This window comes from Nicotiana tabacum, chromosome 9 (assembly GCF_000715075.1).
Source record: "Nicotiana tabacum cultivar K326 chromosome 9, ASM71507v2, whole genome shotgun sequence".
Taxonomy (NCBI): domain Eukaryota; kingdom Viridiplantae; phylum Streptophyta; class Magnoliopsida; order Solanales; family Solanaceae; genus Nicotiana; species Nicotiana tabacum.
In genome coordinates, this window is record NC_134088.1 from 34,688,353 (window position 1) to 34,701,189 (window position 12,837).

General features: G+C 36.3%; 1 protein-coding gene across 3 annotated transcripts; it reads left to right on the forward strand.

Moving 5' to 3' along the window:
• The first annotated feature begins 8,116 nt into the window (after positions 1-8,116).
• Positions 8,117-12,736, forward strand: LOC107777025 (protein WHAT'S THIS FACTOR 1 homolog, chloroplastic-like). Of its 3 annotated transcripts, none has more exons than XM_075221611.1 (3): positions 8,117-8,447; positions 8,964-10,714; positions 12,405-12,736. In XM_075221611.1, exon 2 carries the CDS (start codon positions 9,337-9,339, stop codon positions 10,675-10,677), a length of 1,341 nt encoding a protein of 446 aa, XP_075077712.1. In that variant the 5' UTR covers positions 8,117-8,447; positions 8,964-9,336; the 3' UTR covers positions 10,678-10,714; positions 12,405-12,736. The 3 variants fall into 3 exon arrangements, with proteins under 3 accessions (XP_075077712.1, XP_016452472.2, XP_075077713.1); XM_016596986.2 differs by having other exon boundaries at positions 9,039-10,714; XM_075221612.1 differs by having other exon boundaries at positions 9,410-10,714.
• Positions 12,737-12,837: the final 101 nt, after the last annotated feature.

Consider the following 12,837-nt stretch of genomic DNA (forward strand, 5'->3'; position numbering starts at 1 on the left):
TTCTTTGCTTGGAAAATGGCGTAACTGAAAGGAACGAAATCCAAATTGTCCATCCATCTAAATAAGACTCTTTCCAGTTGTGTGTTACCTATTTTAAGCCATGATTGGTGCAACTCTTCTCTCTCTTTGCCATAATTACCTATTTTAAGAAAAGAATAATATATGGTACATGAACATACAAATTAAAAATAAATTTCATACAAATTTAATACAAAATTTGATATATCTACAACAACATACATACTAAAAGCAAATTTCATACAACTAATTATACAGTATACAACTTTCATACATCATTCTTACCCACTTAAATACAACAACAACAACATCAGACAACTTAAATACAATTTTCATACAAATTTTATACACTATCTTTTGTATGTATTTTGTATATGATTTGTATATATTTTATATATGATTTGTATATATTTTGTATGTGGTGTGTTCTTCTGCTTCTTCTTCCTATTTCAATCTGAAAATCCAACCAAATCAAATCTAATCTTCACCAAATACCATCAAAATCGAGATATAAATTCCATATAATATTTTCAATCTTTTGCAACAACACCCAATCAAATAAATAAATATATTTTGAAAACCTAAATTCGAATTCATATCTTCGAAACTTTTTAATGGTTGTCAATGGTGGAGAGTCAAACACCTTCAAAATTTGTTGATTGATAATTTCAATTCGAATACCAATTGTGCAACATGAAAAGAATTGCTAAGTTAAAACTCTATATTAAAACAATTGAAATTCATTGATGAATATAATGGGGAAAAAAAAAGAGAGGATAAAAAGCAGAGAAAAACGAAGGAAGCAAAATTGGAGAAAGAACTGAGAACGAAAGAAAGAAAGAGAGAGACGGAGAGAGAGAGAGAGAGAGAGAGAGAGAGAGAGAGAGAAGGGATGGGAAAATAACTGATTCTCTATTCCATTACTAATATAAATGAATACTCATTAATACTAAATTGTATATAATCGGTAAGTTATATATGCCTATATAATTAAGTTAAAACTTGATTAGGGAGGGTAAATAAGTTTCATATGTAATATAGATAGGTAAAAATTCCAAAAGAAAACTATAAAGAACACAGAAGAAAAGTGTCATGATTTTTCACCAATAAAGATATGATTTTTTGAAGTTTATTATTTTGTTATATGAGATACTTTTGTTACTTTCTATGTTCCAACTTGTTTTATCGTCACTTGTTGCATAAATGCTTAGAAGTTAGAAGCATAACTTTAAATCATCGTTAAGGATTACCTAATTTAACTTTGAGAGCAACTATATTCACACAGGAGCAAATTGGAATATTATTGTACATTCGTTCATTTCAAATTTTCAATTTTACAGCTTTTTAGATTTGGCAGAATAGTTAAAGACACCGTCCCACGCTCCCCCGAACTTACCTTTTTTATAACGAGTGTACACTTTAATTATATGTGATTTTAATTAGGGGTGGCAATTTGAGCCCAAACCTATTCAACCCGTCCAACTCGCCCAGAGATTAATGGGTTGAGCTACAAACATTTTAGCTCATGCGTCTATTTGGGTTGAGCCCAAGTTAACCCATTATTTTTTATAGCTCATTCTGACTCATGAAATAGCCCAAATACAACCTATGAATCTAACCCAAAACAAAGGGATCTCAACCCAACTTATCTAGAAATTTACTTAGTTGCTCCATCATTAGTTTTTGTATCTAAGTTTAAAAATGAGAATCAAGGTATTTAAATTTTAGGGTGTGTTTGGCATGACGAAAATATTTTCGTTTTTCTGCACCCTCCACACACCCCAACCCACCCCACCCGCAAAATATTTTTCAACTTACACATTTTAAATATTAATTTGTTATTTAAGAAAATATATTTTGATTCTCAAAATACTAATAGTATTTATTTACCTTTTATACATAAGTGTATAAAAGGTAAAAGGCTTTGTTTATGCAAGATGAGCATGATTCTAAAATATGGGTCAAGTTGAGTGGGTTGGGCTATGACCCATTGTTTAGCTCATCCTGACCCAGTCCATCTTAGCACAATTACACTTTAGGTTGGGTTGGGTAATGACCAATTTATTGACCTAACCCATCTTAACCCACTCAAATTCAGCCCAACCCGTCCATTTGCCACCCCTAATTTTAATTACCCCCTTATGCTTCTTTTTTCGAATGTTATTACCCCCTAACCTGCCACATGACACCGAAAATTATTTCAAATGACCGAGTGCACGTGGAAGTGTATTTTTTTTTTTGCCACATCAATTTAAAATTTCCCTTTCCCCTCCCCTAATGGTAATAAATTAATTTTCGCCCAAAAATTATGACCCCAACGGTAACAACCTCACTTTTCACCCCTATTTATTCTCTTCTTTCCAATTCTTCACCATTTTCTTTATTCTCACTTTCTTCCTTTGTCATTCCAATTCCATAAAAGCTATTTTGGCTCTTATTTGTCCAAATAACAGTCATTTTTTTAATTGGAAGAAACAAGATGAATGTATTTTGTAGATGTGACAAGCCGGGTCCTTTAAAAATTGCATGGAGTACTTGGGCAATCTGATATGCTATTCGAGACTACTTTGTCAATATAAGGAATTTAAATAACAATTTATATAAAAACAGTCACACATATATGGTAATATAATAAAAAAAAGTTGGCATTTAACATCAAATATCAGAGTTGAACTATGTTGTCTATATACAACTAGACATACACATGACTAACAAGTTCATATGATTTTCAAGATGGGAGTTCTACGAGTAATGGGTATAAGCCATTCCGACTCAAAAATGAAATTTTGTTGCAGTCATTTGATTTTATGTGGTTTGGTTGAAAGAAAAAGAAAATTTAAATGAGAAGAGTATCTCTTTTTTCCGTACAGTTTCCTACTACATTCAAATCTCTCTATAACAATATTTTTAGGCTTATATAGTGAATGACTGTTATATACACCTATAACATCATTTGGCATTTAAATATTTTCTGGCTGTTATAGACAAAAATTATCAAAAAATTACTCTTTTTCCCCTTTTTAATGTTACATATAAAATATAAGTAATTATTCAAATCTAAAATATCAAATATATGCATATTTCACAAATAAAATATTAAAGACAGCTAATACATTATTAATAAGTTCATAACTAAATGTATAAAGATTTAAACTCTAAGGCACACATTTTTAAGCTACTAAAAACTAAATTCTTTTAAGATTGATGGAAGAACTCTGAAAAAGATATATGCAAATCTTCGAATATTAAGCATTATACAAGATGAAAATTTGAAAAAGATTGTATGTGCATATCTTCAAAATATTAGACAATATTGTTTACCTGTAAAATGGTATAGTTGATTATAACGTGGTTTATAGACAAACGAATCGATTTGACCCAAAAATAATAAATAAATAAGAACGAAAATAAGATTAGCAAATGAAATTAAAGGAGATAACAAGCATGACTAAGAATTTAGTCTTTCCGATAATAAAAGTAAATACAATGTTCACACTTGTTAGCTGGTCCGAGATATCTTCGATGGATTTGATTTTGTCGGGGGTTCACTTCGATCCCTCTTTAGGAGACCAGAAACCCCAAGAATTTACCGAAGCCAACTCTGAAGGTACACTTCTCCGGATTGAGCTTCATGTACTTTCTTAGAATGTCAAACGTCTCGAGGAGATGTTCCAGGTGATCATCTGCGTTAAGTGACTTAACTAACATGTCGTCAATATAGACTTCCATTGTCTTACCTATCTGTTTTTCGAACATCTTATTAACGAGCCTCTGATAAGTGGATCCGGCATTTTTAAGCCCAAAAGGCATCACATTATAGCAATATGTGCCAAAGTTTGTGATGAAAGAGGGCTTCTCTTTATCTTCCGGGTTCATCCTAATTTGATTATACCCGGAATAAGCATCAAAAAAACTCATTAACTCGTTCCTGGCCGTAGCGTCGATCATTTGATCGATGTTTAGTAATGGGAATAAGTCTTTGGAGCACGCCTTATTTAGATCCTTATAGTCTACACACATTCTAAACTTATTATTCTTTTTGGGGACTACTACTACGTTATCTATCCATTCTAGTTACTTTACCTCTCGAATTGAACCGATATCGAGTAGTCGGGTTACCTCTTCCTTAACAAACCTGTTTCTGACCTTTGATATTAGGCATTTGTTTTGCCTTACTGGTGGGAAGTGTGGATCCAAACTTAGTTTGTGGACCGCCACCTCCAATGGAATACCTGTCATATCCAAGTGTGACCACGCAAATCAGTCAACGTTAGCTTTAAGAAAATTTAAAAGTTTTAACCTGAGTTCGGGACTTAACCCCGTTCCCAAATAGAATTTCATTTCCAAAAATTCTTCGAACAAATCCACTTGTTCGATCTCTTCCGCGATTGATTTTGTCGCATCCGTCTTCTCCGGTACCTGAATAGATCTCGGCACCTGATATAATTCCGATGACTCATCATTTTTACCATCTTCGATTGGGATGAGAGAAGGCATCTGTTCATGTAATTGCTATTTGCTGTATTCTCTGTCTTTTCTACTGGAAATGGTTACATCGTTCATTCCTTTGCCGCTGATTGGTCTTCTCTTATCTGTTTGATCCTTTCTGGTGTTGGAAATTTCAACAATTGGTGATAGGTAGAGGGCATGGCCTTCATCTCGTGTATCCACAGGCCTTATGAGGATCATATTATAGCCCATGTCGCCATCAACTACTTCGAACAAAGTGGTGTTTGTTACCCCTTCAGCGTGCGCGCACAACAAAATTTCTCCTCGAGATATGACACTTGTTAGGTTGAAGCCAACTAGAAGTTTTGTCGCCAGAATGATGTTCCCGATAAACTTCTCTTATTCCAGAACCCTCCATTGTATGATGTTGGACGAACTCCCTGGATAACCCAAAACATGCTTAATTTTGAAATCTAAGAATTAAGCAAAATTACCAGCGCGTCATTGTGCGGCAGAAGAAGTCCATCAGCATCTTCTTTTATGAAGGTGATGCCATATTCCGAGACTTCCCGGATCCTCTTGCCATGAGTCACTGATATCTTCATTTTCTTTGTTGCTAAAACTGTCACCCCATTGACTTCGTCCCCTCCAAAGATCATGTTGATGGTCATTCGAAGTGACCCTGCTGCCAGCTTCGATTGGTCCACATTATCTCGGTTTCTTCCATAGTTGTTCTTGGCGCGGTCGCTTAGAAACTCTCTAAGGTGTCCATTCTTCAATAGAGTTACCACCACTTCACGAAGATGTCAGCAGTTCCTAGTCCTATGGCTGTGAGTCTCATGGAATTCACACCATAGACTAGGATTCCTTTGGCTAGGATCCGACCGGATTGGTTTCAGAAATCGTGCTTCTTTGATATTCCTCATTGCTGACACCAATTCTACCAAGCTGATATTAAAGTTATAATCTGATAACCTAGGATATCCGTCTTTCTATCGCAAGAGAACCTATCCGATGACTAAAATCCTTTACTTCTACCCTTATCGGTCCTCTCATACGGTAGAAAACGACCCCTAGAGGACCTTCAGTCTGCATCAAAGTCATATTTAAACTTATCATGATTTTTATCGCGACCCCATCCCTTGGAGGACACCGAAGATCCAAGTTGATCGTCTTCTATCCTTACCTTAAACTCGTAGTGATTGCGGGCATATGCCCATGTGGTTGCCTGAAACTCGAGCAAGTTCTCCTTCAATTTTCGGGAGGCATCGAAACTCAGTGGATTGAGACCTTTCGTGAATGCCTCCGCTGCCCACTATATGGAACAACTGGTAGCATCATCCTTTTCTTCTGGAACTAGATTACGAATTCCTGCAATAACTCGTATTCTTCTTGAGAAATTCTGAATATGTCCGGCTTTCTGCGTGGACCTTTTTTGCTCCAACGTGGGCTTTAATGAACAAATATGCAAGCATTTCAAAAGAATCGATTGAATGCTTAGGTAAGAGAGAATACCATGTCAGGTCCCCCTTCGTGAGGGTTTTGCCAAACTTCTTCAACAAAACCGACTCGATCTCGTGCTAAGCCAAGTCGTTTCCTTTTATTACTGTGGTGTAGGTCGTGATGTGCTCCTGTGGGTCCGAATTTCCATTATATTTTAGAATATCTGACATCTTGAAGCCTCTTCAGCAGCAACTCTTGTGCCACGCTGGATTTAAACTGGAACTGTGTATACTTCCTCGAATCTGGTCCTTTTAACACCGGCGGCGTGCCTGGGATCTGATCCATCCGAACATGAAACTCCTTCGCATTGTGGTCCATTCGTTCATTCATTTCTCTCATGAACCTCATGAGCTCGATTTTAAAAGGATCATTCAAATTGTTGTTCCCCGATCCGCTACCGGTCCCTCCGGCTTTATCGAAACCGACTTCGTCCCTCAGCGTGTTGTTGTCGGTTCTTTGAGCCGTCTGATTTGCGGAAATGCTGGGAGGAACCAGAGCCCTTGCATTAGAGTTATTGGAAGCGCCCGATAATGCATGCTTCAATTCCGTCATCACACGATCCTGCCTCGAAAGATGATCCATGATCGCCTTTTATTGTTCTCTCACGATTTTGACTATTTCGATAACGTGCTTATCATGCGCATCATCAGGAATCGGGCCCCGCACATGCTGAAGGTATTGTCCTTCACGAACCGGGGTTGCTTCATCCCTTTCGTTGCGAGTTTCGCTGGCTGAATCATCACACTGGAACACATCTTCCCGTTCATCACGTGCTCCAACATTATAAACGTTTTTGACATCATTAGCTGCCATATATGACTTTTACAAAATGTCAAAACTTGTTAGTAACAAACGAGTGGATCAAAGCAATTAAGCAGCTGTCTATGCCCCATGGTGTGCGCCAAACTGTTTACCCGTAAAATGGTAAGTTGAATATATAGCGTAGTTTATAGACAAGCGAATTAATTTGATCCAAAAATGATAAAATAAATAAGAACGAAAATAAGATTAACGAATGAAATTAAAGGAGATAACACGCCTGACTAAGAACTTAGCCTTTCCGATGATAAAAGTAAATGCAATGTTCAGGTGTTCAAATTGAGCGTAACAAGACAATAGATGATAACTTTTGTGTACAGAATGTTTCATGTCCCTACAATGGTTGCTAATCCTCCTATTTATAGCCCTATTTAGGGAGACAAGATCCTCAAGTCAAGCTCCTCTTGAATGCGAATAAAATCGTCATAGATGGCTACATAACGGTTGGTCTTGAATGTTGATATTCTCTGTAACGACTGCTCATTAAATGCTACACGATATCAAATCATTGAATCATTTTTGTCAGCTACTCTGCCTTCGGGATCTGTCTAACACCGACCACACACTTGCGCCCGGTGCCAGTCATCTGGTGACTCACGTTCTTTGGTTCCACGTGTCATCTCGTCATTCCGCCAACTATCACTAACCAATTTTACCCCATATAATTATGCATGATATAACCTTTTGTGCAACGGAATGAAAATATACAAGCATATCTTTTAATTAAATAAAATCTTTAATTATGGAAGTATACTAACGTAACATTTTCTTATAAGTGGTGCATTAATGTTTTAAGAAATTTGATCAAATTACAATATTTAGGCTTGTTATTGGTAATCTTAGAAATTCTACATGGCTGTTATAGAGAGCAAATTTTTATAAAGAGTGCACTATTATAAAGATGGATGTTGCTGTTATAGATAAAAAACTCTTATAGAGTGGTAGAATATAACATAAAAAAATAAATTTGAGACAAACATAACTTTTATAATGAATAGTTATTATATAGGCAATATGAATGCTCGTATAACAAGTTAGAAGTTATAGACACGAAGACTTTGAAGTTGTAATAAAGTCTCTCCTTTCGGAACGTTTTTAAATTCTCACGATTTTCTTGCAAACAAATGTTTTGGGAAAAAGAATAATTTTTCGTCATATCAACTTCAAGCAATTATGTCATTTTCATTCATGACAATGAAGGGACAAGAGTGAGTTGCTCTAGTAATAAGCACCCTCAACTTCCAAGTTAAAGTTAGAGGTTGTGAATTCTACCCAGGTAGGGTTAAGGTCTTAGTGGAGCAAGATGGGGAGTTTCTATCGGAAATAACCTTTCTATCGAAAACAGCCTCTCTACTCCAGGGTAGGGGTAAGGTATGCATACACGCTACCCTTCCGGGAAATGGGAAACATCATAAGAATGTAGGTACAATTTTAGCTCCATTTTAGAGTTCTTTTTCCGTAATTAAAACTTTTTTTGGCACCAACTTAACGAACAACTTTAAAAAAATAGCATCTTGATAACCATCTTGTTTATTTTCCAAACCTACCGCCCCTTTGCACGGGTAACCGCAAGCAAACGGTAGGAACAAGTCTGATTTGCCTGAGAAGATCAAAACGCAATACTGATTTGCCTTGTTTTTTAGCAATCCAATAAAAAGGTACTTTTTTTCTCTTCATTCGATTTTATTTACTAAATTTACAAGCATTTACGTGTCTATTGTTGGAGTATTTCAAGAATACCTCTTGATTTTATTAACTGCCTTCTAGGTGTTCGACCTTTTGCATCAATTGGATTTGCTCATGATACATCCTTTTTAACAAAGTTAATCATCCGTTTACCACTTGAGTCTGCAAAGTGTTTTGCACGCTTAGTCCACTTGACGTCTAATGCTTATTATCAACAAGGATAAATGTTAAGTTTTCCTTTGTTTTCATCTAGGTTAGTTTAAATCTTAAAGGAGTGAAAAAAGTTCGATGACAACTTGGCAAATACGCATTTAAGTATTGCTGCATAAGTTAGAAACCTTTTTTTTTTTGTAATCATGATAGGCTACCTCAATGAATAATCTATTATGGGTGTCATCTTATTGCAATATGATCGACTTGCAATATATAGTTACTTGTGGTTGTTGGTTTATTCTTCATTTGCTTTAATCAATATTATGTCATGTCAGGCACTAGAGCAGTACGTAATGTAGGTCTCACAACTACCAGTCTTAACAGAGTTAATTTTTTTATATTCCCTCAAGGTACTTTGCCTGAGAACTCACTTAGGCCAAATTGGTTACACTTGGGACGCCTATTTTAACAAATCTTTGACTTCCGCAATGGATTAAACTTGCCATGCCGTATCATGTTGTCTCCGGCCATTTTCCATTTGTGGCAAAGCATTGATCAGGGGACAGAAGGTGTTTGATCAGGGAACAGTAGGTGCATGAAAAGCGAGTACATCCATTACTCAGTGCTCTATTTAGTATTTGGACTAAGAGCTGCAATACCCTCTTTGTCTTGCGTGAGAATCCCCTCTGATTATTTTGGTTTGGCACAATGCTCAACCGTATTGGTAGACGTGGATGTTTTTCTGCTGAACTGAATACATCAATTGCATTCTTATTCATAGATTCTTCAGCAATCTTGCAATGGCACCGATCAATGACCACCAGTAAAAGAGTCCAAGACAGAAGCAAGAAGAAGCGGGTGCATGACCTTGAAATAGCCACAGAAAAGCACAAGATCCTTTCCAAAGTCCTATTAATATTTGAAGTCCTCAAACAGGAGCCTCAACAAATCATATCAATTAGGGAACTTGATCAGTATAGGAGGCAAATAAACCTTCCAAAGCCCCATAAAATCTCGGCTTTTCTACGGAAGTCCCCCAAGCTTTTTGAACTGTACAAGGATCATAGAGGGATTTTATGGTGTGGTATGACAAAGGAGGCTGAAGGTTTAGTCCAAGAAGAGGAGGCTATTATTGAGCAGCAGAGTGATAACGCTGCAGAGCTTGTAACTAGGATGCTGATGATGTCCGTGGACAAGCGCCTTGCCTTAGATAAGATTGTTCATTTCAGAAGAGATTTGGGGTTGCCAATGGATTTTAGGAACCATTGGGTGCACAGATTTCCTGATTACTTTAGAGTTGTTCATCCATTTAAACCTTATGATGAAAGTGAGTATTTAGAGCTTGTGAATTGGAGATCGAGTTGGGCTATGACAGAGTTAGAAAGGAAGGCGCTTGGTGGTATGCAGGCCCCAGATGATCACGTAGCTGGTCTTCTTTCCTTGTCTTTCCCAATGAAATTCCCACCTGATTATAAACAAGTTTTGTCTAGATATAAAGGGAAGATAGAGAATTTTCAGAAGCGGGAATACTTGTCGCCTTATGCAGATGCCAGGGAACTAAAGGCTGGCACACTGGAGTTCAATAAGAGGGCGGTTGCAGTGATGCATGAGCTGCTGAGCTTCACTATTGAAAAGAGGTTGGTGACAGATTATTTGACACATTTTAGGAGGGAGTTCGTAATGCCTCAGAAGCTGATGAGGCTGTTGCTTAAACATTTTGGAATCTTTTATGTTTCAGAGAGGGGTAAGAGATTTCATGTATTTCTTAATAGTGCTTATGAAGGTTCTGAGTTGATCGAGAAGCACCCTTTGACTGTTTGGAGGGAAAAGGTTCTAAGTTTTGTTGGATACAGAAAGAAGAAGGAAACAATGGATACTCTTAAAGATTTGCAGGAATTCGTGGATGATGATTTGCTTGAGAATGAGTCAGAAGATGAAAGTGTTCAAGTGGAAAATAACGAGCATAATATGGGTAGTTTGGAGGGAGATCTTCTGGAAGATGAATCCGAGATGGAGATTGATGAAGTTTATAGTGCATACAGGGAATGAGAAGTTAGAAGTGCATACTAGCATGAAGAATCTTAAGGTCAGGAATCTTCTTTCATTGCATACAGTAGTCACAATTTGTTTCTAATTGACATTTATTTATCTGCATTACATTGATTGCTTAACTTGTTTAGTGCTTTAGTTTCTTAAGGCAGATATTGCGAGTGGAAAGTGCAATCTCAGATAACCAATTTTTGGAATTTGGGGTGTGAGAACCAGGAACTATCATTTTAATGAAAAGTTAAAACAGAAAGTTGGAGCGACAAGTGTCCCAGTAAATGCATTATTACCTTTCTAAAAAAACAAGCTGTCCAAGGAAATACAGATATTGTTATAAAAGAAAACAATCAATCACATAAGGAGATATAACAATCTCTCTTGAGTTGGAAAACATAAGTTATTTTTATTTGAGATACTGTCGACATTTGGGAGGGTAGGGAATTAGAGCGTATAACGTCAGAGATGGCAGAAACTAGTTTGATTAGTTTAAACTGTGCAGTGTCTTTCTGTTCATCTACTTTATCTTTTTCTTGCAAGATGTCTTCACCAATTTCACATTTCTTCTGTACATTGTGAGTCCTTGGTGCTTTGATAACAGTGAAGCATCTACTTGACATTGGCCAATATCTGTAAGAATCAACTCCTTGCGTTCCCACCCACACCCTATGTCACATGAAAAATATAATTTTGATAATATACTACAGTAACAGAAACGATGTCTCACACAGGATAAAGTCTTACATCACCCTATTTTACATACTGGTTATTAATATGCGCTAGTGGTTAGGCAATATAAGGTATGCCTAACTCCTGCCAGACCCAAGAATATTTTAAAAGATATGGGCCTCCGCTACTCGATTGACCATGCTAAGCGGTCAGATAATTTTTTATTAGAAATGAATTTGCAAGAAAAATTTATTGTGAGTTGTATATGCTTTTTGAATGATGAAGGTGTCTGTCTTGATTCATTTATCTCTCTAGTGGGTAAGTCTTTTATGAACAATTCATAGTAGTAAAGATTTGCTATGCCCTAGTTTAGTTTAATTCAAAAGTTCGTTTTATTTTGTGGGTAGAATTGTCTGTGCTTGTACTTTTAACAATTTACTTATGAAGATGATTTCATTCTTCTTTTCTTTAGCAAGGTCTGGTTTATTCGTGTAAAATAAAGTAGTAGTGTCAGGTATGATGTAGATTTTAACTCCAAAAAAGAAAGTTTTCTGGCCCCCTATTTGGGTTGGTTACCAAGATGATGACCATATTGGTTTCATATAAATGCTCTGAAGTTAATAGTTGTTCCTCTTGTCGTGCATTGTCCATGGATGGTCCTACAACCGTTTAATCACAGTCTCACTAAAGTTATGGCTGAAGTTGATCTGCTAGCAGATTTCTTTGAACAAGTTTTGGTAGGTGTTCAATCATCTTTGGATCTGGAAAAATTCTTTGACTATTGGAAGCCAATTGAATATCATATGATTTCAAAGTATTGTTATTGAATTATTTGAACTGCTTCATCTAAAAGTTTAAACTATTAAAAGTCTTCAATATGCCCATGTTGTCTCAGTTGATACATTTTCTTTTTGCTGGACCTATAATGTGAAATATTTTGTTGATGCATAATGGTGAGACTCAAGCCCAGGACCTCTAATCGCTCTAGTATCATGTAAAATTGTGTGGATTATCTCATCCTAAGGCTAAGCTATTAAAGAGATCACTTGTATTTATGTTTTTAGGTCTTCAAGATGTTTTCATCAAGAACATGATGAAGGTGAATGATGTGAAGCTATAAAAATGGACTCGTATGGAATTGCTGCTCCAGGAGAACAAGAAAGCTGTTCGATATATCTTTGACAAGATGACAATAGACACATGACCTTAGAACAGTGCTGAATGAAAGATGGGGCATGGTGGAGTCACGGCAGGTGAAGTTTAAATGTTTAAGGTCAAAAAGATTTGTTATTTTGTTTATAGTAGTGAAGATGGTAAATATGATTCCGACTAAAGGAATAATTTAATCACTGTCGGCGATGATATGGTTAAAGATCAAGGAATTTATTGGGCAAAATCTGCAATTTCAGTTGTAGGGGTGCAATCAACCATGCAAATATCCAAATATTTAGTGCAAATCCTATTGCCACTATGTTAAGTTTCTGTCAATATGGACAT

Bases quoted from the DNA above. Each gene is read 5' to 3' on its own strand.
- LOC107777025 (XM_075221611.1), top strand. From the start codon at position 9,337: ATGCTCAACCGTATTGGTAGACGTGGATGTTTTTCTGCTGAACTGAAT.